Source organism: Zalophus californianus, chromosome 8, assembly GCF_009762305.2.
Source record: "Zalophus californianus isolate mZalCal1 chromosome 8, mZalCal1.pri.v2, whole genome shotgun sequence".
NCBI lineage: Eukaryota > Metazoa > Chordata > Mammalia > Carnivora > Otariidae > Zalophus > Zalophus californianus.
In genome coordinates, this window is record NC_045602.1 from 125,132,432 (window position 1) to 125,160,163 (window position 27,732).

General features: G+C 46.4%; 3 protein-coding genes across 6 annotated transcripts in view; 2 read left to right on the top strand and 1 right to left on the bottom strand.

Annotated features, from left to right (window-relative positions):
* Positions 1 to 614: 614 nt before the first annotated feature.
* On the top strand, positions 615 to 27,238 carry SYS1 (SYS1 golgi trafficking protein). 3 transcript variants are annotated; one of them, XM_027621478.1, is made up of 4 exons: positions 615 to 805; positions 1,019 to 1,258; positions 2,868 to 2,935; positions 27,160 to 27,238. In XM_027621478.1, coding segments are annotated over exons 2-4 (231 nt in total). In that variant the 5' UTR covers positions 615 to 805; positions 1,019 to 1,096; the 3' UTR covers positions 27,161 to 27,238. The 3 variants fall into 3 exon arrangements, with proteins under 3 accessions (XP_027477279.1, XP_027477277.1, XP_027477278.1); XM_027621476.1 differs by lacking the exon at positions 27,160 to 27,238 and adding an exon at positions 4,124 to 5,357 and having other exon boundaries at positions 618 to 805; XM_027621477.1 differs by lacking the exon at positions 27,160 to 27,238 and adding an exon at positions 4,124 to 4,702 and having other exon boundaries at positions 618 to 805; positions 963 to 1,258.
* Positions 2,913 to 27,732, top strand: part of DBNDD2 (dysbindin domain containing 2) — a 35,852-nt gene continuing 11,032 nt past the window's right edge. The window contains exon 1 of the mRNA XM_027621474.2: positions 2,913 to 2,935. The gene's annotated coding sequence lies outside the window, so the exon portion shown is untranslated. The remainder of the gene's footprint in view (positions 2,936 to 27,732) is intronic.
* TP53TG5 (TP53 target 5) lies at positions 10,718 to 14,799 on the bottom strand. Of its 2 annotated transcripts, XM_027621467.1 has the most exons (5): positions 14,122 to 14,799; positions 13,803 to 13,874; positions 13,509 to 13,639; positions 11,536 to 12,043; positions 10,718 to 10,844 (listed from the first exon to the last, which is right to left on the bottom strand). In XM_027621467.1, exons 1-4 carry the CDS (start codon positions 14,167 to 14,169, stop codon positions 11,557 to 11,559), a joined length of 738 nt encoding a protein of 245 aa, XP_027477268.1. In that variant the 5' UTR covers positions 14,170 to 14,799; the 3' UTR covers positions 10,718 to 10,844; positions 11,536 to 11,556. The 2 variants fall into 2 exon arrangements, with proteins under 2 accessions (XP_027477268.1, XP_027477267.1); XM_027621466.1 differs by lacking the exons at positions 10,718 to 10,844; positions 14,122 to 14,799 and having other exon boundaries at positions 11,520 to 12,043; positions 13,803 to 14,060.

Consider the following 27,732-nt stretch of genomic DNA (forward strand, 5'->3'; position numbering starts at 1 on the left):
ACCTGTCCTTTTTCTATTTTAAATATATATGTATATATAAATATAAACGGAAACCCATGTTATAAAGCACCCACTACTTTGCCTCCTAATAATTAGGTTGGGTCAGAGGGCAGGGATTCGTACGTGTCCAAACCCTCCTGGCACCCAGTAACACGAAATCAGCGCTGCGATGTTGGCTCGTGAATTCTACTCCTGACTGTCACTAACTCTATGTATTTGAGGCAGTACGTTGCTTTCCTCCTCCGACCCTTAATCATCTGTAAAAACGGGAACAGTGGCAAAGCCCTGTGTGGAAGGGCTGGCTGGTTCACTTAAAAGTTATCCCAGACTTTAACTAGGAGACAACAAAATCTACATTTAGAGACTCCGTAATTCCTAAACATCTTTCTCTGGTTCTTGCCCACCCCTCTCCCTACTCTCCAGGTTGCCCCCCTTTTCTTCAAGATTCCCCTGTAGAGGGCACGCAAGCTCTACCGCTCCGTGCCTCACTTCCCGTTCGCCTTCACTCTTCATCTTGCGCATGTGCACACTTCGCTTCCCGGCGGCCGGTACGCGGGTCTAGGTGGCTTGGCCAAAGATTGCACCCACTACGCCTGCGCACTCTCGGCCCCGCCCCCTCCACCGCCGTCCCCGGAAACACTTCCTTCCTACGCCGTCGCTGCCGCTGCCGCCGCCGTCGCTGGACCTTTGCCTCTCTAGGCCGGTAGGGCTTCTCCTCCATGGTCCTGTCTGTCATCGCTGTTTGGGGGGCCAGCCGGTGAGACTGGGCCGCGCTCGGACGCTTCGACCCTCGAGTCCGTCACTGGTGAGTGAACCCCAAAGGAGCCTGCGGACGGGCGGGCCTGAGCAGCCGGAATGGGCAGGATTTCTCCTCACTCTGGCAATGGGTCTGTCCGCCCCGCCCTCACCCCCACTCCCGGAATGGGCTCGCCGCCTCTGTCTCAGTCCCTCCTCCCGGGCAGGGCGGCGTTGCCATGGTGACGGCCGGCTGGCTGAGGCCCGGCGTGTGTCCTCGCAGGTGCCAGGGCGGCCCCGGACCCATGGCGCGGCGGCGCTGACCCAGGCCCCGGGTGGCGGCCGGGCCCCAAGGGCCGGCATGGCGGGCCAGTTCCGCAGCTACGTGTGGGACCCGTTGTTGATCCTGTCGCAGATCGTCCTCATGCAGACCGTCTATTACGGCTCGCTGGGCCTGTGGCTGGCGCTGGTGGACGGGCTGGTGCGCAGCACCCCCTCGCTGGACCAGATGTTCGACGCCGAGGTAGGGTACCCTGGCCGGTGCGGGCGGAGCCTCGGCCTCGCGGGGTGTTTTTGTGGGTCCGACCCCCCCGCCCGGGATCTAGACGTGCCTGGACCACCTTCTCACTTTGTGACCCTGGGAAAGGTACCTCTTCTTTCTGAGCCTCAGGTGCCCCATCCATAGAATGAAACCACTGACAACAGAGGCAGATTATTAGTACAAAGGAAAGGACCTGGATATCATAAAGAATAAGCCTGTGTTCCAGGCAACCTGATGCATCTCCTCTCTGACACTCTGAAAAAGTGACTTCATTTTCCTGGCCCCAGATTCTCAGGTGCCAAATTGGAGAGGGGGGGTGGATAAACGAGCATTCATGGAGGTATTATGGAAACTGCCTAGAGTTTGGAATTGGACCTCAGTTAAAATTACGCTTACTACCTGTGTGATGTGGGGCAACTGTTGTCCCCTCTAAACCTCAGTTTTCCTGTCTGCAAAATCGTGAGACCAGTAGCAGAGCTCATGGACTGCAATACAAAGAGTCTGTACTTTGGATTCAGGAAGGTTTAGCGTCCAATCTAGGTCCAAATATACTAGCCATGGGACTTTGGGCAAGTTGCTTCACCTTTCTGAGCCTATTTTCTCTTCTGGAACCTGGACAGAATAATTAGAAAAATGTTATGAGGCCCAGAGACCCCAGAGGTACCTAGGAAGATGAAAGTGCTTTATCAAGTAATGGAGGGCTATGAGATGGTTGCATCTGAGAAGCAGCTGTGTTGTATGGTAATGAGCCCAGCTCTCGGAGCCAGGAGATTGGGAATGGAATCTTTGCGCCTGCTGCTTATTCTCTGTGTAGCCCTTGGGCAAGGTATTATCTGAAAAGAGGTAACAGTAATAACAATAGCTTTGCGAGGTTGTTGTGAGGGTTACAGGAGATTATGAAAGTCAGAGGCCTTTGTAAACTGACAGTGCTGGGCAGATGTTTGGTATTCAGTAGTATTGTCTCGAGAGTGGTGGAAGTTGCACACACACTGGGTGCCCAGTCTCCTAGGAGCTTCTGTCCTCCTGGGAAGGGCCTGTGGGAATCCTGGGCTTTGTTGAAGAGCTATCTCATGCACACGACCTGGAGACCTGGGTTCTAGACCAGGGGTTGGCGGACCTTTCCTTAAAGGGAAAGATAGTAAAGGTTTTAGGTCACAACTACTCGACTCCGCCATTGTGGTACAAAAGTAGCCAGAGATAGTCCTAAGCAAATAGGTATGGTAGGGTTTCCATAAGACCTTATTTACAAAACTAGGTGTCTGATTGGTGGGGCCTCAGTTTGCCAAACCCTGTAATAGTCCGTAGTCTTGCTGTTTACTTACTGTATCACTTTGGGCAAGTTACTTAATGTCTCTGAACTTTTGTTTCTCCTTTGTAAATCTTTTCCCGGCTGCTGTTTGGGGTCAAACGAGATACCCTAGTGGATGTCTGTGAAAGCGCCTTGTTGGAAATAGGCTGCCATACATACGCAGGGCCCTGTGGTCTTCTGTGCTCTGGGAAGAATGCTTTTTCCTTAGGAGGTCCTGGAGCCTGGAGCTCTGCCAAGCCAAGTCACTTTTCCAGCATATTTCCATTTGTGATTCCCCCTCAGATCCTGGGCTTTTCCACCCCACCAGGCCGGCTCTCCATGATGTCCTTCATCCTCAACGCCCTCACCTGGTGAGTATCACCAGTTTTGCTCTCCAGCTTTTGGGGTCCCAACACTGGAACTAACTTCCTAAATCCAGACATGAGACAGGCAGGCACTTGTTCCTGGGGAGTGGTGGATGAAAGTGGGTGGCAAAGGCCAGTTCTGGGACTGACTGCATTATAGGGCTCCTTCCATCACGATTTTGCCTTAGCTGAAAAGCTCTTAACATCACTCTGCATGCTGCCTGTGGGATAGCTTCCATCTCAGATCACTTCCCTGTTGTGGAACGAGGTGAGGAAGGGATTGGACCGGTCGTCAGGAGAAGTCGGTTCTGTTCTTGATACCTGTGCCATTGGCCAAATTACTTCCCTCCTCTCTAGGCCTTGGGCTCTTGGTCGGTACACCTGAGGGGTTTGACTGGGTAACATTTAAGGCCATTTGTGACCATTGCCTGCCTCTTCAGAGGCAGTTTAGCATAGTGATTAAGATCTTGGCTTTGAATCTCAGCTTTCCCACTAGTCTAGTGACTTTCGACAAGTTGATCTATCTAGGCCCTGGTTTCCTCATCAGTAAAATGAGGCAAATAATATTACCTATCTCATAGTTGTAAGCGTTAAATGAATTCATTCATGGGAAGTACTTAGAACAACACCTTGCACATTACTGTTCTTGACCTTACACTGGGATTAAAAATGGGTGGGCTGACTATGACCTGAATTTGGCTCCTAGATATGTTCTGTTTGGCATCCCACAAGTGGTGTTTAAAACATTTTTCCACTTAGTTGAAAGTCAGGATATTTTATATATTAAAAAAAAAATCCAGATTTCTGGCTTCTCTTGAAAAATGGAAAGATCATTTGATTCCAGGCCAGCCTTCCAGCGTGAGGATTTGCCCAGCTACAAGTAGCTTGTTGTCCCCACTTTCAATGGCCCATGTATGCTTCAGGGTGCTGCAATCCCCACCAGTCCCTGGGATTCCCCTGAGTGACAGTTACTATTTCTCATCAAGCTTGTACTTTTGTTTTTCTTCTACCCAGCCTGATTCCCTCCCAGCGTTACCTGCTAGCTCTCTCTAGGCATCTAATAATGTAACCCTTGCTTCACACTTCTCTTATTTGCTTCTGACCACTATGCTGTTATCCTAATTGTCTCTACTCCGCAAATGATCTAAGGCCAGGACGACCCAGTGACAACTCACTGCTGTCCTCTCCCCACAGTGCCCTGGGCTTGCTGTACTTCATCCGGCGAGGGAAGCAGTGTCTGGATTTCACTGTCACTGTCCATTTCTTTCACCTCCTGGGCTGCTGGTTCTACAGCTCCCGTTTCCCCTCGGCGCTGACCTGGTGGCTGGTCCAAGCCGTGTGCATTGCACTCATGGCTGTCATCGGGGAGTACCTGTGCATGCGGACGGAGCTCAAGGAGATCCCCCTCAACTCAGCCCCTAAATCCAATGTCTAGAATCGGGTCCTTTGGACACCCGGCTGGGCACTTGGCCCCACCCCCCAACACCTTGGGCTGCTCAGACCCTCCAGTCGAGGTCCAGCCCAGGTCTGAGAGGAACCCTGGAAATGTGAAGTCTCTGTTGGTGTGGGAGAGATAGTGAGGCCCCATCAAGAAGGCAGGTAGCAGTCAGGACCACAACTGCAAGAATGGCCTCTGTCGGCTGAAGCCTTGCTGTCTGGGAGGTCAGCAAGGGGACCTCTGTCAGGGTAATAACAGAATTGGAACCATGTCATTCTTGAGCCACCATACCTGTCACCAGCCTGTTATTTTAAAAAAGAACCAAATCAAGGATATCTGATTGGCGCAAACCACTCTTCTAGTCATCTGTCTTACCTTCCAGGGACAGCTGTTACCTTTGCCATGTTGCTGAACTGCAGCTATTCTGTTTGGAGAAACGTGCAGTTTCTGGATCTGTAGCCACAGAAAGAGACAGAGGTGCAAAGTATTAGGCTGCTGTCAGGGAGAGGACAAGCAGATGGAGGCATCAAGCACGAGGAAAACGCACAACCTGTGTCCTGCCACACGCCTGTGTGTGCACACCCATGAACCCATGACTGACTTTTTTCCAGTTCTCTCTGCTGGGTCCCCACCTGCTGCCAGCGTTCAACAGAGCAGGCCCTAGGACCCAGAGAAGAGTCCCAGCATCGCTCCTGGTCCACCCCTCGTGACAGAGTCACTGTCTCTTCTCTAGGAATGACTAGGCACCCCAGCTCCCTCCAGACCTCACTTCTGGCAATAGTTCCTTTTTCCTGCCTTCCTGGGAATTCTGCGGTGGGAAGGGTATGATGGGTACCCAGAGACAGGAAGCCCCGCCTTCCAACTTGGGTTGCGCTGATAGTGCTGAGGGAGATAGGAATTTGCTGCTAAGATTTCTCTTTGGGGTGGCATGTCCTCTGTGAGGGGCTTGCAGCTGTCCCTCCTACGTACATAAATACAGTATTTTCCACGGTTCTGCCTGTGCTTACTTTGTCCTGCCGTGGTTGGGCCAGTGAGAGCCCTGCACAGCCAGACAGGGAAGCTATAGAGAATGAGTAGGCCACCTTCTCTTCTAGACCGCAGGTTGTTCTTCCATTTGGTTAAAATACTAAGTGCAGGGAATTCCTGTGTCCTACCCCCTCCATCTGCAGCCACCTCTGCTCTGCCTTGGGTGAACTGCCATGATTGAGTTTCCTTTTTCTGGCCAGTGATTTCTGAATGTGTTCAGTGGAACGCACTTGGTGTAGGCCCACTTCTGTATTGAAACCATCAGTGTTCCTCTTTGGGTCCTTGGGAATCTGCCCAAGAGTGTGGGCAGCTTTCAGCTTGTAGTGTTAGGGTGTCACAGATGAGTTTTGCTCTCTGCCCACGAAACTTTTTTTCATAGCCCTGCAGAGTAGGGAGGTGAAGCTGACAGGATGAAGGTTTGAGAGTGAATGTGCCTGGCTGAGGGGGGCGTGGGGGAGAGGTGTGCTGTGGCCAAGCTGGAAGGAAGCAGCTTGTTAATGGGACTTGAATCCTGGCTGCAGGGTCCAGGAGATAAGACCAACTGAGGTGACTTCCCCTGGGTTAGTGGGTTTCCCCCGACACCACAAACCACAAAGGCATGTGGCTAATGTTATTTGGGGAAGATCACCAGAGCACACATCATGTGGCTGCTGTCTCCCTTGGTCAGCTGGGGGCTGGTTGCTCCAGCTGTGTTGGCACACATCTTTGGGAGTTTCCTTCAGAGACCTGTGCCTGTTCTGCATATCTTCTGTAATGATAAATCTTTGCCCCTTGAGTGGTAATTTGGTTTTTGGAAATTGCCAGAAGTCAGGGAAGCCAATGTTTTTTTTTCTCCAACAATATACAGTGATGGAACCGGATGACAGTTGGGGGTGAAAAAATGTGCGACCTTAATGAAATTATGATTTTAAAAAATTTTTTATTTATTTGAGAGACAGAGAGCACAAGCCGGGGGGAGAGTCAGAGGAAGAAGCAGATTCCCCACTGAGCAGGGAGCCTGACGTGGGGCTCGATCCCAGGACCCCAGGATCCTGACCTGAGCTGAAGGCAGACGCTTAACCGGCTGAGCCACCCAGCTGCCCCAAAATTATGATTTTCTAAAATAACAATAAAAGCGCTATCTAGAGGCAAGTTCCAGAGAGAACTGGGCAGTGGCAGGGACATGTTTGTCATTTTATTTATTTTATTTTTAATATGTATTTTTTAAAGATTTATTTATTTATTTTAGGGAGGGAGAGAGAGAGAGAGAGAGAGAGAGAGGGAGGGAGGGAGGGAGAGAAAATCCCAAGCAGACTCTGTACTGAGTGCGGAGCCCGATGTGGGGCTCGATCTCACGACCCTGAGATCACAACCCAAGCTGAAACCAAGAGTCCAATGCCCAGCCGGCTGCGCCACCCAGGCACCCCTGTTTATCATTTTGGTAATAAATAGCTGTGCTTAATAGATGTCCAGCAGTGGGCTAAGTGCTTTACATGTTATTTTCTTAATCTTCACAACAACCCTCAGAAGTAGGAAATATCATCTATATCTTACAGATGAGGAAACTAAGGCATTTGCCCAAGGTTACGTGTTAGGAACTAGCAGACCCAGGATTTGGGCTCTGGCTTTGACAATAAACTCATTCTGAAGACATTAATAGTTAAAGGACGTGCAAGTTCTTTAATTTTACAAACTGTCACCTCTGCCTTCCACTGTATTGCTTTAAATACAAAGGATATATAGTGCTTTGTAAACATTGTGAGCTTTCTTAGAAGAACTGGTAGACTATTAAATATGGCCACAGATTCCCAAGTGAACGGATGAGTGTAGGAAATGTTTTTATTTCCGAAGGATAGGGGAAAGTTACCTCCACCCCGACACTGAGTTGGTGTATCTCTTGACTTCCTAGGGGGTCTGAAGCCTGCACCTCCTTTCATCCCCCACACCCCTACCCCTCCACTACCTCAACTTCCATTTGGAGAGAGAAGTGGAGACTAGTGCATAACTGGTACACAGAAAAGTTATGACCCGAAGAGAAATTGGGAAAGGAGAAAGGGATATCTAGCTCAGAGGGTGCCCCTAGCTGCCGGTTCTAGGCAGCCCTGTCCAGATCAGAGCCAAATGGAGGCCGGGATGGCAGCCAGCAGATACCAGGGGGTGGGGTGGGAAGCTCCAGGCCCCCATGAATTCTATGGGGTGCACGATTCAAACAGTCTTTTCTGGAAGCACTTTCAGCTGCTCAGTGACTTCCCTGATAAGAGGAGCTTCCTCTGGCAGTCCCAGGGGGCAGTCCGTGCACAGACATGGATCTCCTCCCTGTATCTGTAGCACAAGGAACACAGAGCTTCAGGGGCAGGTAGAGTATGGGCAGATTCAGGGCACAAGAGAGGCCCTCTGTGGAGAGGGAATTAAAGCCTTGCTTGAGGTTTTCTGTAGGAGAGTAGCAAGTGGTGGTGAAAACAGCATTGAGACAGGAATGGGTAGAGTTTGCTAAGAGTTTGGATCCCTGTCCTGCTATGCTATGGGCAAGACAGAATTGTAGGGGCCTGGGGCACTTGGGTGACTTGGTCGGTTAAGCATCCGACTCTGGATCTCAGCCCGGGTCTTGATCTCAGGGTCATGAGATCAAGCCCTGTGCTGGGCTCCATGCTGGGTGTGGTGCCTACTTAAAAAAAAAAAAAAGGGCAGGGCCATAAGGCTATAGGACTTAAGAGAGCGGAGTGCAAGGTTAAATCCTGGGCGCTGTTACTAGCTGTGAGGACTTAGATAAGCTGCTTGACTTCCCCTTACCTTGGTTTCCTTGTTTGTAAAATGAGGATAAGCTAGTACTTCCCTGTGTTGTGAGGATTCAATGAGATACCTAGTGTAAAGCTTAGCACAGTTCCTGGTGTGTAGGAAGTGATCCAGAAATCTAAGCAGTTAAAGTTACTGGGCCACTGACGCATCTCTCCTCTTTTTACAGAGGAGACACCTTTCTTCCCAGCCTCAGTGTTTGCACCTGTTAGTTGGGGAACAGGTTTGCCTGTGATCGGGGTGCAGCTACCAAGTACTGTGCTCCTATGTGTCATCCATTGCAGAGTGACTTCTGTGTATTCTTAATTAATCCAATGAGATAGGTACCATTATTTTCCCATTTTGCAGACAGAGAAACTGAAGATTAGGAATAAACTTTTCCTAACATTACAGAGCTGATGAGAAGCTAGGCCTCTCTGCCTCAACAGCCTCATCCTCTTCACGTTCCAGTCATGTTTTGTGGTAAGTGATCCAGAATAGGAGAGGGACAGTCTCTGGAATCCAGATGTCATTATAGCAAAAGGTTGTGAATGTGAACATAAGATTGGCTTTTTAACAAGCAGCTAATTCCCTTAAAGGTGAGCAGTTAGGTGGGTGCTCATGAGAGACACAAGGAGCTTTATTGTGGCACAGGGCCAGGGAGGAGGCAGGAAAAGGACAGACATTTGTCCAACACCCCACAAACTGGCTTCACCTACACCAAGCCTGATTTGCTTGAAGCCCTGTGGAATTGATACTAGTATCCCTATTTTATAAACGGATGAAATAGGCTCAGAGAGGTCATGTGACTTCTTAAAAGTCACTCTGAATCAAACATTTTAATTTTCCCCCGAGTTAACTGGTAGGGAGCCGTTTCTGGGGGTGGTGTCCTCTGATCACTGAGATCTGTTGCAGCCTCCTGCCCAAAGCAGGATCTAACTGAGCCCAGAAGAGGAGCCTCAGATTGTAGTAGTCAAGCACAGGGAAGGTGGTAATGGGAGGGCCCCAGCTGTGGGACCGTGGGAGGCAGGTTGTCTGAGGCCCAAGTGCCGGCTCAGGTCCGGGGGTGGGGCTGGTAAGGCTGGAAAGAGTGCACTGCTGGGAGTCATTCACACTGTAGCCCGCGTCCTTGCCCCTACCCCCAGTGGCGCTCTGGACACGAGGGATCCTAGCCTCAGCACACAGGCACGGCCCATCCAACTGCTGTTCTTGGGCCCAACTCTTGTCTCCCTTTGTGGCAAAGTGGAAGCTGCCAATCTTACCCAGGCCCACGCCTTCCAGGTCCCCACTTGGGGCTCCCAGGAAGACTAGTGCAGGGGGTCGCCAAGCCGGTGTGTTTTGGTTGGGAGCGCGCTGCCCTGATAGCCTGCATAGCGCGCACAGACAGACGTTCGCGCAAAGGTTGACGGAATGGAGGGTGCCGAGGGCGAAAGAGCGAGTAGGGGTGATTTTCGAAGACTGATGGGACTGATGATGTCCAGCAAGGAAACCGAAATGGCGACTACCCAGGAGTTGGGCCGGAGTGCAAGCCCAGCGGGAAGACAGCTTGGAGTGGAGCTTGCCAGGTGGAGGCGGCGCGGGAAGCGGCGCGGTGGGCGGACGCGGGGGAGACGCGCGTAGGCTCGCAGGAGCCAAGCCCGGCTGGGCAGTCCCGAGAAGCCCCGCGCCGGCAGGCTCAGGCTGGCGGCGCTGCCCAGGGCTAATGCGGTGCGTTTCGGGGGAACCCCTCCCATCTTCCTCCCGCACCGGCCATCTCCACCACGGCCTGGGTTCCTCCCGGGAAGGCTCTGCACCCCTTGATGGCTGCGCTGCTTTCTTGAGGGTGCCACTCCGTGCAGCCTGCCTCCAGGGGAAGATCCCCAGAAGGCCCGGGTTCCCTGGGTTTTCCTCTCCCCAGCTGCACGTTCAGGGCTATGGCTCCTGCCGACAGAGGGCGACCCCAACTCGATGGTGTCGACCGGGATTTGGGATTGGGGGTTGGGCGTGTCGTGTCGCACGGGAGCTATCGAGTCGAAGTGCGGACACTGGGCCTGACTGGGTGCTTTCCTCGACCCAGGCGGGACACATTTCGAGGCCAAGGTGACACCCATTTGTTGACACCCAACGTTGCAATAACGGGGCGCAATGCACGTGAATGACGGGCTGGATGGATGCTCCCTTGTGCCTTTTTCCTTTCTTCGGAAAATGGAATGGGAAGCAGCCAGCAGTTTTAGATTAGAGTTCTGGCCCCGCCACCTCCTAGACGCGTGAGCCTGGCCAAGTCACCTTCTGTCTCGGGGCCACAGTCTCTCACCTTGTTGGCTTGCAGGGCCATTGTGAAGCATCTGGCACCCAGAAAGTACCTTCTATGACTTCATAAAGTGTCCTCTTCTGGAGGCCAGCTCGCAGGGGTGGGGAGGGGTGCAGCTTGCTGGTTTCTGTGTGCCACGTTCTAGACTGACCTTAGGGGCCTGGGAATGGGGTGGAAGAAAGCTAAAATGGTGATGCACACTTTCCCTCCCCACCTCGGTCGAGGGCCTCTTTCCTCCCTCCATCCTTTCCAGCCCCAAACAGGCAGAGCCGGCAGTACTATTCTTCAGTTCCCAATGGGAGATTTTATTTGTAGACTCGTGAATTTGCCCGCCCATCCCTCCCGCTTAGATGATTGCGCCATCTCCACCCTCACCTCACACCTCTGGCTCCCGTCCAAGGTCACGCCACCTGTGAGCAGAGACCTCGGTGTTAGGAGCTAAGAAGGCCGCCAGGGGGCGCTGCCGCATGGGGAGAGGGCTCAGGGACCAGGGCCCGCTGAAGTCCTGCAGGTTGGGCATCCGGGTTTTGTGAAGGGGAAGCCTCCCTTTCAGCGGGACCCCCAAGCCCTTCATCCCTTCTTCTCTTGGGACCTCAGTTCTCTCATGGAAGGGTGGAGTATTTTGTTTTCTTTCTTTTTTGCTAAGCAACTTTTTGTTCAGAGTAAATCTTATTTGAAGCATAAATAAATGAAACGTGGGGTGGTGATTTGGTCTAAGAGGGGATGGGATATGGCAGAGCTCTACTTGACTGCTCCCCCTTCCCCCAACATTTGGAAATCCCTGAACTCCCTTACTCAGACTCCTGACTGAGATTCTGAGCCATAGCAATTGTGGACCCTCCTGAGGCCTCCAGGCAGTGAGATGACCCACCTCAGAACCCCCACTTCCAGTGCCCCTCCCCAGAGCCCCTGTTTGGATCTCGAGAGGCTCCAGCCTACCCACCACCCTGCTGTGTGGACTCCATCAATGGTTTCCCCCTCTCTGGGCCTGAGGGAGGGGTCTCCCCCTAGCACTGCTAGCTAGCCACAGCCCCCAAGAGTCTGGATCCTGAGCCTCTGACTCAGGCCCAGTTCCAAGCCTGGCTTCGGCCTGTGTCTCACCCCAGCCGGGCAGTGGTGTTGTCATACTCTGTATGGATGGCACATAGGTAGCTCAAGCGATGCAGAGCAGAAGCGGGTACAGCAGCGCTTGACCCAGCGCAGGGCGGATGATCTGCACATCACCCGAGGCCCTGGGAGGTGGATTCGTGTGGGCAACCCCTCAAACCAGATCCACTGGTCAGCTGCTTCCATCTGCTTCTTGTCCCCCATGGGAGTTCTGTGCTGGTAGGTCTTCAGGAAGACAATGCGGGCATCCCCAGTGGGTGATTGCCTCCCCTGGGCTCCAGGGTACGTGGTCAGGTCATGACCCTTCGATGTCCTTGGGAGCTCAGGCTCCACCTGCTCCTCGCTCTGGTGCACTGCCGCCGGTGGCTGGTGCGCCCTGTTCCTCCCCCCCAACCCCACCTGGGGCTCCCCTGGGCACTCTAATTCCGGTATCTTCCTGGGGCATCCAGCCTCTTGGAGCTCTTCGTTATCTTGTTCCACTCTATCGCAGACGCTGCTGCTCCTAGCACAGGGAGGGAAGGCAGTTAGCAGAGCGGGATGAGGGCCCTGGTCCCCCAGCCCCACCCTGAGACCACTGCTATGCAGCCAGCTCAGGGGGGAAAGCTGCAGAGGCCCGGAAAAGAAACTTCACCCCCAGAGGCCTTGTGCCTGGAGGCAGGGGAGGTGATAATGGCCTGGGGAAGGAGTCCTCCTGGCTGGGGAGGCAAGAGGCAGTGGCCAGTGGTTAGGACACCTAGGACTAGATGTTGTCTGTGTGGGCCACTGGCCAGGGTTCCGCCTCTCTGGATTTCAGTTGATGGGGTGAACTAGTCCAGTGTTTTCAAACTGTGCTCCAAGAAACCTTAAGTTTCTGAGGAGACCTCTCAAATGCCCTCCCCACCCTGGGGAGGGGCAGGGTGAGGGCAGGATACCTTTCTGCCCAACACAATTGGGGCCTGAGGAAGGATACTCGAAGAGAGGTTCTGCTGCTTTAAACAGGTTGGAAAACTATGGGACGAGAGAGGCCTGACCCTTCCAGCCCAGTGTTAACTGATTGCCCGCGCGTCCGAGGCGGCCAGCTCAGAGAAAGGAGCTCCGAGAGGGGGCGTTAGCCTTCTAGTGCTAGAAGGAGACTTGCCCCAAGGGTGTGTGTAATAGACTGAGTCTTCTGTAAAGCACAGCATTGTCCTAGCTGAGTGTGTGTGGAGCGGCATGAGGACTCAGGCTCCACATAATGCCAGTACCGCTGATAATTACCACCACTGAGTGTCTGCTGTGCATCAGGCCCCGGACCCTCACACCAGCCCCACAAAGTAGGAGGCAGTGAAGTGGCAGAGTGGCTTGGCGAGCACAGGCTTTCAAGGCCGACAAACCGGGGTTCAAATTTGCTTGTGCCTCTTACCATCTGCCTGATTTGGGGCAAGACATTTTACCACTCAAAGCTTTAGCTTCATCGTATGTAAAACTGGGGTAACTCTGTCTACCTAATAGGAATGCTGTGAAGAATTAACTAAACGGGAAAAGCTTGTGAAGTACTTAGCAGATGCCTAATAAATGTCAACTTTCTTAATATTCTGATGTGATTTATGAGGAAGCCGAGCCTCAGCAAGATGACGGGTCTGCAGGTGAATCTCTGGGTTGTGTGGATTTGAGGAGGAGTGGCCCCTCTTGCCTGGGTGGTGCCCCAGTTGGTGGTTAGTCCCATAATTGGATGACTGTGACCATGGTTAGGACGACAACTCTGATATCACGCAGGAATGGCTTCAAATCCTAGCTCTGCCACTTACCACTTTTGTTAGCTGGGACAAGTCACTGCGTCTCTTGAGCCTCGGCTTCCCACCAGTAAAATAGGGCTAATCAATACCTTTGTCACAGAGCCTTTGTGAAAATTAGGTTTTCTAAATTTGTCAGCATAGATAGACAGTGCCTGTTCCTAGTAAAGGTAGTCATTGGGTCCGTGGTGGGGGCCAGGGGTGTGCCGAGCTCACCCAGTGGAGATCCCAAGGATCTTCGGAACTCTGAGCAGTGAATTCCAACACGTTTTGGCCAGGCTATGCAGTTCTTGGATCCGGGGGTTTGAGCTCTTGAGCAGCTTCAAGAGCGACAAGTTTTTTAATACCTGCCAGGGTTGAGAAACCAGGAAAACAGAAGCTTCAGCATTCTTGGGGTAGCCTCCCACACCCCACCTCAACTTTGGCTCAACTCCATTCAGAGCTGGGCCTGGGGACTCCTGGGTCACTACAAGACTGGCAACTAGGAAGGACCAAAATGGGGCATCTCACCATCTTAAGTCGGTTCCGCCCGATTACTTTGACAGGTTGTGGTATCTTACCCTGTGGTTCTTCATCTTGTATCTGAGAGACAGAGGGAGAGAGTGCACTAACACAGGAGGAATCCCCCCAGATGCCTCCACTATGCTTCTCCATTTGGCTGAGCATGGGTTTGACCACCCTTTGGGAGTTTTGTCACCTTGGTTTGGGGGCAGAAATGGGGAAACCATTCCAACTCTCCTGACCTCCCTTCACCCTTCACCTCTCCCTCCCGCCCCCACCCTGCTCTGGGTGTGGTCCAGCCCCCTCTGTGTCCACTCCCAAGTCCAACCTTGGAAACCATTCTATTCTTGGGCCTCTTCTTTGCTGATGGACTCATACTGGGGCTGTGAGACCTCAAGGACAGGTGGAGCAAGACTGGTACCAGGCACCCCCTGCTCCCTGCCCCTCTCAATTCAGCCAGCACTCAGGCTGGCCATCAGGATGGCTGTGCTGGAGCTCCCAGGGAGGGGAGCTGTGACATCACTGAAATTTGTGACAGCAGCAGGGCTGGGTCTCCAAGGAGTATGTGTGTGGCAGGGGTGGAGGGGGAGGAGGAAACTCCCCATCTGTGGAAAAACCTAGTAGGTACCAGACAGAGGCATATATTGTCAACACCTCCCTGTGAGGTAAGAGAATTATCTCCTCTTTTTAAATAAAGAAGCCAAGGTTCAAAGAGGTTAAGTAATTTACTCAAGGCCACACAGCTGGGTAATGGTAGAGCTGGAAATTTAAGGTCTGACAGTGAACGCATGAAACCAGGCATTCCCACCCAACTATGTTCATCTGTTCATCCGTGTCATATGTTGACCGTGCACCTGCTACGTTTGTTATTCTAAGCACTGAAATAAAAGACAATTCTTACCTTCAAGGAATTACATTCTAGTGGAGGGAAAACAAAACATTGTGTGTGCTTGTAAATGTTTAACATTTGGCTCTCTGAAACAAAATGTTCATCTATGTGTGTGTGTATTATAAATTGTACTGATAGAAACCTAAAATAATAAAATTCTACAGTACTCTTTGTTGTAAATTCCAAAGAGCCAGTTCATTCTTAAAGTATGTTTTTCTTGGATTTTGCCTAACTCATATCCATAACCAACCTGTGGTTGCAATGGATGAACAAATGTAGCACCAACATAAATGTTGACATTTTCACTTAACACTAAAGAGGAAGAAGAAAGTACAAAAGTGAAAGAATAAAAATGCTTGAATTTCACTCACTCATCAGTGACATATCAAATTATCTGCTGTATTGGATCAGAGTTTTCAAATACCAGAAGTATATTTTCTCAAATTTTTTTTGTGGTGTGCTATTTACGATGTACTAGCTATAGACGGGACATATGTGTTTACATTTAATTGTATTATTAACATCTCCATTAGTCTCTTAAGGCTAGACCAGGGGTCAGCAAATTTCTCCTGTAAAGGGCAAGATAGTAAATACGTCAGGCTTTGCAGGCTGTATGTGCTCAGCTCTGCTGTTGTGGTGTGAAAGCAGCCACAGTTGCTATGCAAATGAGTAGGCATGGCTGTGTTGCAATAAAACTTTATTTACAAAGATAGTTGGATTAGATTGGGCCCATGATCAAACCCTGGTGTAGACAGTCAACAAAATAATGAATCAAAACCTGATTTATTACAAGTACCTGTGCCTCTGGGGCAAAAACTCCTACCAGGCTGATTTCAAGCTACCAGTGTGATGTCACTGAAGGCAGAGTTGAATGGAAAGGCATGGTAGCATGCCGTTAACAGCTACTGCAGTTCCCCAGATGTGAAGACTCTCAAGAACATAGATAGTAGCAAAAGGTAGCAAACAATTGGAAAGTGATGAGTTTGAGCATTTTTCACCTTTGTTTATAACATCATTAACTTAAGTTTGTATAATTTGATTTTTAATGATCGCTATGCTTAACGACCAGTCAGCAGAGTTCGTAGAAGCATAATAGGCTTTTGCAAGTCCTTACGAGTCAGTTCCAGGACACCACTGTCATGTCAGAGGGAAATAAGTGTGGGGAGAAAAGTAAACAGGGCCAAGGGCCAAGGGAGAGCAAAGGTAGAAGGTTTGATAGTATTAAAAAGGCTGGAATGGGCAGCTTTCGCCAACCAGATGAGATTTGAGCAGGAACCTGAAGGAGGTGAGGGAAGGGCAGACTGGCCATGGCAGGAGATGGGGGCAGGGAGGGGGTGGTGGTGAAGGGTTGGGACAGACGAGGGCTGCTCGGAAGGATCTGCCCAGCCGGCCGCAGCAATGAGTGGAAGAGCCTGTGAAGAACAGCTTCCTGGCACCACCCCAGTCAGCCAGCCAGTCTGATACCCAACCGAGCGTGGGAACCGAACTCTCCACTGTACTACCTCTAGGGCAAAGAGGTGTATGTGTGCAGGGGGTGCTTAGCTCTGCCTTTTAGGGGTGACACACCAAGCCGAGGCTACAGAACAGCTTCATCCATGTCAATGTCCTTTATTATTAGGGTGAAGGGGGGAGGTTAACGTGCTGTACCCAGGGAAGAAACCTGGAGGTGACTCGAGAGGGAAGCTGTGGGGGACGCTCCCTCTCCCTTCTGTCCAACCCACTACTTCTGGCTCCTCTTCCTGCTCAGGCACCACTCTTCATGCCGGCATGATTTCAGCCCTTACCACCTGGACTCTGGTGGGCTGTATCAGGATCATCTACAACTGCCACTCAGCCCCCGGGTGCCAAGGGCCTGGGAACCCACCGTGTGCTACACACTCAGGATAGCCACATTATAGGCAGAGCATGACTCCTCTCAAGAAGTTCACAGGCCTGGGGGGGAAGTACCACTAGAATATGGGCTCTTCAAGGGCAGAGAGTTTTGTCTGTTCTATTCATTGATAAACCCCTAGAGCCTGGTAGGTCACAATAAGTATTTTTTGAAAAAGTGAAGTAAACAGCATTATCAATGACAAAGGTAATCCCAGGGGCCGTTGGACTACAGAAGACCAGCCTGAGGAGGTCAGATAAGTCTTCGTAGACACGGTAATGAGGAATGAAGGAGTAGAAGTTGGCCAGGCAAAGGGGTGTGAGGTAGGCAGGGCATTCTCAAAACAGGGAATTTTGAAAACATAGGTGTGGAAAAGAATTATGAACAGTTATATGTTGCTAGAGTAGAAAAGAGGGGCCAAGAGTGCCAGTGGCTGACTGTTCAGGGCTTTACCACCAGGATGCTTGGAGTTTGTCCTGAAGGTCCGGGGACCCCCTGAAAGGGCTCTGGCAGCCAAGGCAAGGTGGCCAGATTTGGTGCCGGGGGCCTGGCCCGGCCGGCCCTGCCACTCTGCTCTAGTCCACGCTTTCCCCCTCATGTGGTCCCCTCCCTCGGAAGTGGTGTCTGTCTGAGCATTTCACCCCCACAGGGCAGGGAGTTCTCCATGTCCAGACTCTACCCCAGCAGAGACTCCCACAGCAATTTTCCATGTTCCATCTTGTTTGGTCCTTCCATCACAGGAAACCCATTGGTGGGGAGAGAGACTTATTCAATGACACATAGCCTTGTGGACCAACTCCAAGGCTCTTGAGTGGAAAACCACCAGTCTTTTTCTCCTTAGTTGTGGCAAAATACACATAAAATTTACCAACTTAACCATTTTTAAGTATACAGCTTAGTAGAGTTAAACACATTCCCACTGTTGTGCAACCATCACCACCATCCATCTCCAGAACTCTTTTTCATCTTGCAAAACTGAAGCTCAATACCCATGAAACACCATCTCCCCATTTCCCCCTCCTCTGAGGCCCTGGCAATCACCCTTCTGCTCTCTGCCTCTAGAAATGTGACTGCTCTAAGTACCTCGTGTAAGTGGAATCATACAATGGTTGTCTTTTTGTGTCTGACTTATTTCACTTAGCATAGTGTCCTCAAGGGCCATCCATGTCATAGCCCGTGTCAGAATTTTCTTCCTTTTTTAAGGCGGAATAATATTCTATTTTATACCATATTTTGTTTATTCATCTATCCATGGACACTTGGATTGCTTCCACCTTTTTTGGCTATTGTGAATAATGCTGCTAGGAACACGGGTGTATAAAGATCTCTTTGAGACCCTGCTTTAAATTATTTTGGGGTATATACCCACAAATAGCTGGATGATATGGTAATTCTATTTTTAATTTTTTGACGAACTGTCATGCTGTTTTCTATAGTGGCTGCACCATTGTGCATTTCCACCGACAGGGCACAAGGGTTCCGGTTTCTCCACATCTTCACCAACACATATTTTCTTCTTCTACTTCCTCTTCCCCTTCTCCTCCTTCTCCTTCTCCTCCTCCCCCTCCTCCTTCTTCTTCCTCCATAGCAGCCATCCATAGGGTGTGAGGTTCCACTCTTGTTTTATTTGTTTCCTTTCATAGTTTGCGCTTTAGATTCTTTAAAGTCACGTTTATTGGGATATCTTTTAATACAGTAAAATTCATCCATTTTAGTGAACAGTTCCATGAGTTTTGACAAGTGCAAACCACCACAATCAACATATAGAATGTTTTGTAATCCCCTCAAGTTCCCCCATGCGATCTCTTTGCCGTTAACCCCCTCCCCCTCCCGGCCCTGGCAATAGCTGATTTGTTTTTCAGGCCCTACAGCTTTGCCTTTTCCAGACCATCATATGAATGGAATCCCGCAGTGCAGAGCCTTTTGAATCTGGAGTTCTTTCAGATTCCAGAAAGAATCTGGATGAGCACATCTCAGAGGGTAGCGGTAGTTTGTTTCTTTTTGTTGCTGAGTAGTATTTCACTGATGACTATGCTACTGTGTGTTACCTAATCGTTGAAGGACATCTGGGCTGGGTTTTGGCAGTTCTGAATAAGATTACCAAAAGCATTTGTGTGCAGGTTTTTGTGGGAATAAGTTTTTATTTCACTTGAGTGAATACTAGGAGTGGGACTCCTGGATACCATGGCAATGGTATGTTTAACTTAGTAAGAAACTGCCAAACAGTTTTCCAAAGTAGTCATTCTGTTTTATATTCCTGCCAGCAGTGTGGGGCAGGTCTATTTGCTACACATCCTGGGCAGCACTTGGTACTGTTAGGTTGTGTTTTTTAAATTAATTAATTAATTAACTTTGAGAGAGACGCATGAGTGGGAAAGAGAGAGAGAATCTGAAGCAGACTCTGCACTGAGTGCAGAGCCTGATGCAGGGCTTGATCTCTCAACTGCGAGATCGTGACCTGAGCAGAAACCAAGAGTCAGCTGCTCAACTCACCGAGCCACCCAGGCATCCCAGGTTGTGTTTTTTAAAAAGCCATTCTAGTAGGTATGTAGTGGTATCTCAGGGTAGTGTTAATTGGTATTTCCCTAATGACTAATAATCTTGAGCATCTTTTCATGTGCTAATTTGCCATCTATTTATATCTTCTGGGGAAGTGTCTGTTCAGGTCTTTTGCCCATTTTTAAAAATTGAGTTGTTTTTGAGGTGCCTGGCTGGTTCAGTCAGTTGGGCATCTGACTCTTGATCTCGGCTGGGGTGTTGATCTTGGAGTTGTGGGTTGGAGCCCCACGTTGGGCTCCACACTGGGTGTGGAGCCTACTTAAAAAAATAATAAAACTTGGGTTGTTTTTCATACTATTAAATTTGAGAGTTCTTTGTAAATTCTGGATCCCTTTGTCAGACATATGATTTTACAAGTATTTTCTGCAGTCTCTGGTTTATCTTTTCGTTTTCTTAACTGCCTTTTGAAGAGCAGATTCTTAATTTTGATGAAGTCCAATTTATCAGGTTTTTTTTTAACGGATTATGCTTTTGGTGTCGTATCTGAGAAATATTTGTTTAGCCCCAAATCACTAAGGCTTACTCCTATGTTTTCTCCTCAACATTTTATATTTTCAGGTTTTTAAAGTTAGGTCAATGACTCATTTTGCATTAATTTTTTTTATAAGATTTTATTTATTTCTCCATCTCCTGCTCCCCCTGCCTGTGTTCCCTCTCTCACTGTCTCTCTCTGTCAAATAAATCAATAAATCAATAAATCTTTAAAATATTTTCTTTATTTATTTGATAGAGAGAGAGTGCACAAGCAGGGGGGCGGCAAGCAGAGGGAGAAGCAGGCTCTCCGCTGAGCAAGGAGCCCAATGCAGAACTCGATTCCAGGACCCTGGGATCATGACCTGAGCTGAAGGCAGATGCTTAACCGACTGAGCCACCTACGCGTCCTTGGATATTTATTTTGCAATAATTTTTGTATATAGGATCAAGATTCTTCTGTATGGATATCTAGTTATTCCTACGCAATTTGTTGAAAAGACTGTCCTCTTTCCTTTGAATTCCTTCGTACTTTTCTCAACAGTCACTTGACCATATATGTATGGATATATTTCTAGATTCTGTTCTGTTTCTTTGATTTATATATCTATCCTTTGCCAGGATCATACTATCTGGATTCCTTTACAGTATGTCTTATAATCTGTCTTGATTACCATAGCACTTTATAATAACACTCAAAATTAAATAGTGGGTTCTCTAACTTTCCTGTTCTTTTTTTTTTTTTTAAGTTTATTTATTTATGTAATCTCTACACCCAACATGGGGCTCAAACTCATAACCCCGAGATCAAGAGTGGCATGCTCTTCTGACTGAGCCAGCCAGGCACCACTTCTGTTCTTTTCAAAATTTGTCTTTCCTTATGAATTTTCAAATCAGCTTGTTGATTTCTACACAAAATCCTACTAAGATTTTGACTCTGTTCCTTGGACTTTTGTTCTGAGTTATCCTTTCTTTTTTGGGCACATTTGCAGTTGAGTCATTTTCTCAACATGCTTCCTGCCAGTAAAATTTTGAGGTTCAAAGGCCTCTTTTAATTTTTCTCAATTATTTTTGTAAATTTTGAAATGATTATAGATCTGTAGGGAGTTGCAAAAGTAGTACAGTTTCCTCTAGGGGTGGCACCTTACAATATATACAATATGAAAACCAGGAAATTGATATTGTACAATCCACAGACCTAATTCAGATTTTAGCAGTTTTACATGCATTCACTTGTGTGTATGTGTTCCATCACCACTAAGATCTCCCTTGTGCTATCTGTCCCCCTCCCTGTCATACCATCCCTAATCTTTAGAAACCAGTAATTTGTTTTCCATCTCTATAATTTTGTCATTTCAAGAATGTTATGTGAATAGAATCATACAGTATGTGACCTTTCGAGATGGGCTTTTTTCACTCAGCATAATGCTCTTGAGATCCATCCAGGTTGTTGCTGTATCAATAGTTCCTTTTATAAACTTAAAAAATCACTGTAGATTAACAGAAAATCCCCAAAAGATATATGCATGGAGGTTCTATGAACTTTCACTCATTTTCCCCCAAGGGTAACATCTTACACAACTACATTATAACACCAAAACCACTAGTTGATTCATGTAATCACCACCACAATCTAGATACAGAACCGTTGTATCATCCCAAGGCTTCTTCCTGCTCTTTGTAGCCATACCCACCCCTCTTTCCTCCCACCCTACCCTCTGGCAACCCCTCTTCATTTCTACAATTTTGTTATTTCAAGAATGTTATATAAATGGAATTTTACAGTATGTAACATTACAAGTTTGGCTTTTTTTCACTCAGAAAATACCCTCAATATCTACCCAGTTGTTGCATGTATCAATAATTTGTTCCCCCCCCCTTTTTTTTGCTGAGTTTTATTCCATAGTATGGAATGTACCACAATTTGTTTAACTATTCATTCACTGAAGAACATTTGAATTGTTGCTAATTTAGAGCTATTACAAGTAAAGCTGCCGTGAACATTCATGTATAGGTTTTTGTATGAACATAGTTTTGATTTCTCAGTAATAAATGCCAAAGAGTGCAATCGCTAGATCATATGGTGTCTGCTTAGTTTTTTAAGAAGACACAAACTATTTTCCATAGTGGCTATATTATTTTACATTCCCACCAGCAACATATTAATGATCTGTTTTCTCTGTATCCTGACCTGCTTTTGGTATGGTCACTACTTTTTTAAAACTATTCTAGTAAGTATGTAGTGCTATCTCATCATGGTTTTAATTTGCATTTCCCTAATGGCTATTCATGCTTAACATATTTTAATGTGTTATTTGCCACCACTGTATCCTCTTTGGTGAAATATCTGTCTTTTGCCCATTTTCTAATTGGATTATTTGTTTGCTGTTGAGTTTTGAGAGTTCTTTATGTATTTTAAGATTTGAGGCCTTTGTAATATATGTGATTTGAAATATTTTTTCTCCCCTATATGCCTTTAATTTCCTTTTTTGGTTTTATTTTGCTGAGTAGAAATTCCATTACCATGTTGCATAAAGGTGATGAGAACAGTCATCCTTGGCTTGTTCTTGATCTTATCTTTCACCAGTAAATATGATGTTAGCTGTAGGTTTTCTGTAGATGCTCTTTATCCAGTTCAAAGTTACCCTCTAGTCCTAGTTTGTTGAGAGTTTTTATAATAATGGACATTGGATTTTGCCTAATGGTTTTCTGCATCAGTTGATATGGTCACGTGATTTTTTTCTTCTTTAGTTATTTACTATGGTAGATTATATTAATTGATATTTGAATGTTGAACTAGGCCTGCATACCTGAATAAATCCCACTTGGGTTTTTTTTTTTTTTTTTTTTTATGAGAGAGAGAGAGAGCATGAGCAGGGGGAGAGGCAGATGGAGAGGGAGAAGTAGGCTCCCTGCCGAGCAGGGAACCCAACATGGGGCTCGATCCCAGGACGTGGGGCTCGATCCCAGGACCCTGGGATTATGACCTGAGCTAAAGGCAGAGGCTTAACTGTCTGAGCCACTCAGGTGCCCCAAATCTCACTTGATTTTGGTGTGTAATTCTTTTTATATATTTTTGGATTGAATTTTTGCTAATATTTTGTTGAAGATTTTTGTGTCTATTTTTGTGAGGGCCCTGGGTCCTTTATATAGTACCTGCACTACCCTTGAACTGGTATAGTGTTATTTGAGAGTAGACTTAAAATAGTTGTAAATATATATTATAGACTCTAGGGAAATGACTAAATTTTTTTTAAAAGAAGTGTAATTGATAGGCTAAGAAAGGAGAGAAAAATAGAATCACATAAAATGCTCAAAATAAAAGAAAGCAGAAAAAGAGGGGAAGAAAGAAAAAGAAATAAAGAACAAGTACAACAAATAGAAAACAGTTATAAACATGATCGCTGTTATGGCAATTATATCAGTAATCACTTTAAATGTGAATGGCCTAAATATATTCTAATTAAGAATGGAACATTCATGATACACCACATTCTGAGCCATAAAACACACCTGAACAGAGTTAAAAGAATAGAAATCATACAAAGTATGTTCTCAAACCACAATGGAATTCAATTAGAGACCAATAACACATAGCTGGAAAAGTCTGAGATATTTGGGGATTAAACAATACATTACTAAATAACAATGGATCACAGAAGAAATCTCAAGAGAAACTTAAATATATTTTGAACTAGGGGTGTCTGGGTGGTTCAGTCGGCTAAGCTCTTGATTTTGGCTCAGGTCATGATCTTGGGGTCATGAGACTGAGCCCCATGTAGGGCTCTACTGTCAGCAGGGAGTCTGCTTGAGATTCTCTCTCTCCCTCTGCCTCTCCCACCCCCCACCCCATCCTCACATGCTCTCTCTCTCTCTCTCTCTCCAAAAACAAGTAAATAAAATCTTAAAAAAAATTTTTTTAACTAAATGAAAGTGAAAAGACAACTTACCCAAAGTGTAGGGTGCAGTAAAAACAGTGCTTAGAGGGAAATTTATAGCACTAGTGCATATATTGGAAAAGAGGAAATATCAGAAATCAATCTAAACTTTCACCTTATAAAACTAGAGAAAGAAGGGCAGTTTAAGCCTAAAGCAAGGAAAAGAAAAATAATAAAAATTAGAGCAGAAATCAGTGAAATTGAAAACAGGAACACAACAGAGAAAATCAATGAACCCCACAAGTTGTTCTTTGAAAAAGTAAATAAAATCAACAGACCTCTAGCCAACCTAACCAAGAAAAAAAGAAAGAAGACACAAATTACCAATATCAGAAATTTAAGAGAGGCCACAACTACTGATCCTAGGGACATCAAAAGGATAATAAAGGAATATCATGAACAACTCCATGCCCTCAAATTTGATAACTTAGATGAAATGTGTCTATTGTGCGGTGTTTTGTTTTGTTTTGGTACTGTCTTTGGTTTGGTAATACTAACCTCTTAAAATTACATTGAGAAGTGTTCCTTCCTATTCCATTTTCTAAAAGAGATCGTATAGAATTGGTATTAATTCTTCTAATTAATCCTTCTAATAAGTGTTGGGTAGATTTCTCCAGTGAAACTATCTGGTGCTGGATATTTCTTTTTCAAGAGGGAGGTGTGTGTGTCTGTGTGTTGCATTGACTACAAATTCAATTTCTTTAATAGTTATAGAGCTGTTTTTATGATCTATTTCATATTGGGTGAGTTTTGGCAGTTTGTACTTTTTGAGGATTTAGTTCTTTTCATCTAAATTGCAAACTTATGTGTGTAGAGTTGTTCTTTGTAGACCCTTATTGTCTCTTTAATGTCTGGGAGCCCATAAGGATATCCTCTGTTGCACTCATGAAATTGACAGTTTAGGACTTCTCTTTCTTTTTTTTCTTTTGTCAATCTTGTTAGATGTTTGTCCATTTTATAGATCTTTCCAAAGAACCAGCTTTTTGTTTCTTTGATTTTCTCTATTGTTTTTCTATTTTCAGTTCTTTGGGATTTTTGCTCTTCTGATTCTAGTTTAAGGCAGGAACTTAGATTATTAGTTGGAGGTCTTTCTTCCTTTGAAAGTAAACATTTAGTACTGTAAATTTCCCTTTCAGCATGGCCTTAACTGTGCCCCACATATTTTGATACTTTGCATTCAGCTAAATTTTAAAAAATGTTGTTGAGATCTTCACTTTGACCCACAGATTTTTTTAGGAGTATGTTGTTTAATTTCCATGTGTTTGGAGTATTTCCTGTCACCTCTCTGTTACTGATTTGGATCTGTTTGATTCCATTGTGGTCAAGGGAACACACACTGTATAATTTTGATTGCTTTAAGTCTCTTGAGGTTGTCTTTGGACTTAGGATATTGTCTGTTGGGGTGAATGCTTCATGGGCCCTTGAAAAGAATGTGTGTCTTGCTCTTGTTGTTGGGTGTTCTCTAAATGTCAATTACATCCTTCTGGATGATGGTTTTGTTAAGTTCTTTTGTTAAGTACATATTCTGCTGCTTTTCTGCTTAGTATTTCTACCAGTATTTTATTTTATTTTTTTAAGGTTTTATTTGTTTATTTGACAGAGAGAGAGAGCACAAGCAGGGGGAGCAGCAGAGGGAGAGGGAGAAGCAGGCTCTCTGCTGAGCAGGGAGCCCGATGCGGGGCTCTATCCTAGGACCCTGGGATCATGACCTGAACCGAAGGCAGACTCTTAACTGACTGAGCCACCCAGGTGCCCCTCTATCCGTATTTTAGAGATGTATTGAAGTCTCCAGCTCTGATAGTGGATTTGTCTGTTTCTCCTTTCGGTTCTATCAGTTTGACTCCTATACATTTAGGATTGCTTTGTCTTCCTCATGGTTTGCCCCTGCTGTCATTATGTAATGTAACCTCTTTTCCCTGATTTTCTTTTATCTGATATTAAGATGGCAGATCCTGCTGTCTTTTGATTAATGTTTGTATGGCATATCTTTTTCAATCCTTTTACTTTCAACTTACCTATGTCATTATACCTGAAGTGAATTTCTTGTTGACAGCTTATATTTGGGTCATTTTTTCATATTCTATTTTGCAGGTATCTCACTTTTTAATGATATATTTAGGCCATTTCCTGTTCATGTAATTATTTGTATCTTAGTGTTTCTGTTTGCCATTTTATTGTTTGTTTCCTCTGTTTTTCATTCCTCTGTTCCATTTTTCCACCCTTCCTGTATGAATTGAACATTCTTTAGGATTCTGTTTTTTATTTAATCTATGGTGTTTTCTTTCTTTTTTTAAGATTTTATTTTTTAAAGTAATCTCTACACCCAATGTGGGGCTCAAATTCACAACCCTGAGATCAAGAGTTACACATTCCACAGATTGAGCCAGCCAGGTGCCCTCTTTGGTCATTCTTTTAGGGTAGGTCTTCAGACAACAAATTCGTTCAGTATTTCTTTCATTTGAGAACGTCTTGATTTCTCATTCCTAAAAAGTCTTCTTGCTGGGTACAGCATGTCAGAGATAAACAAATTATTTAAAGTAGAAAGGACAGATTTTGATCAGTAGTATACTGTTGTAATAGGAAAAAGAATCCAGTGTGAACTGAACTCAACTTTGATTTGTACAGAGATGACTCAGCATCTTAAAGGAATTTGAGAACAAGGAGGGAGTGAGGGGGGTACTGTGTAGAGTTAAGGAAGTAAAAATTTACAGAAAGCAGAAAGGGGATATTGGTCCATGTGAAACCCATCTAGGTTTGCTAGCTCCTACCCTCCCATAGCAGATGTGTATCTTGCTGTTGGGAGACAGGGACCCTGTCTTCAGGGGTTGGCTGGAACAGTGAATTCATTTGGCAGCCTTGAGTTTTCTTAGGCAGACACTTTAAGGGGTCTGGGGTCATCCTAGGGATTCAGCCTTGAGCTGTTAGAAACTATGTTAGTGTTTGTTCAAGTCTTTATAGACCAAGGTTAAGGCCTGGTCGGCTCAGAGGAGCCCGGGTAGAGTTTGGTCAAGGAGAGAGTCTTTGTCAAGCACTCTGGATTGACTTTGTTTTCCTTCACTACTTAAAAATGTTGTGTGTTTTCCTTCACTACTTAAAAATGTTGTGCCACTTTTGTTCTGGCCTCCATGGATCATTGAGAACCTGCTGCAACTGAACTGTTGTTCTCCTATTGGTAAGATATCATTTCTCTAAATGCCTTCAAGATTCTTTCTTTGACTTAATTTTTCAAAAGTGTTATCATGGATTTATTTGGATTTATGTTGGAGATTCAGTCAGCTTCTTGAACCTGTAGGTTCAGGTCTTTGTCGAATTTGGGAAAATTTCAGCCATTATTTTCTTGAATGTTTTTTCAGCTTCACTTCCTTTTCCTCTCCATCTGGGACTCCAGTGACACAAATGTTAAAATCTTTTGTCATTGTCTCACAGGTTCCTGAGGCTCTGTACTTTCTTTGTTTCTTTATTACTATAATTTTCTCTTTTTCAGATTGGATCATTTCTACTGTTCTCTCTTCAAATTCACCGATCCTTTCATACGTTATCTCCATTGTTCTATTGAGCCTCTCCAGTAAGGTTTTTGTTTTTGTTGTTGTTATTGTTATTGTTGTTGTTTGAATTTTGGTTTCTGTATTAATTTCCTAGACCTGCCTGCTGTAACAACTGGCTTGATGGCTTAAAACTATAGAAGTTTATCTTCACACAGTACTGGAGGCCAAGAGTCCAAAAATCAAGGTGTTAATTCCTTCTGGAGATTTTCCTGGTTCTAGGTATGATGAATTATTTTCAGTTATAACGTGGACATTTTGGAAATTATGTTGAGACTCTGGATCTCATTTAAATCTTCTGTTTTAGTAGGCCTCAGATGACCTGGGCCAGTGAGACAGGGGGCACCAACTCTTTACCACCAGGTGAGAGTGAAAATTGAGGCTAGGTACATGACCCCACTCATACCAACCAGTAGGGCAAGGGGAGGGTTATCTCATGACTGCTGGCAGAGGTAGACATCTAGGCTCTACACTTGGCCTCCTTTACACTGGGGGAAGGGAGTGGTGCCTCATTATTGCTGGATGGGGCTGACAGTGTGGATCCCCACATGGCCTCCTCTGACACCATGGAAATGGGGAGGGATTCTTGGGGAGGGGTATTTGTTATTGCTGGGCAGTGATGAAGCCCAGGCTCCCACTGGGTCTCCTCTGACACCAGCTGGAGGTGAAG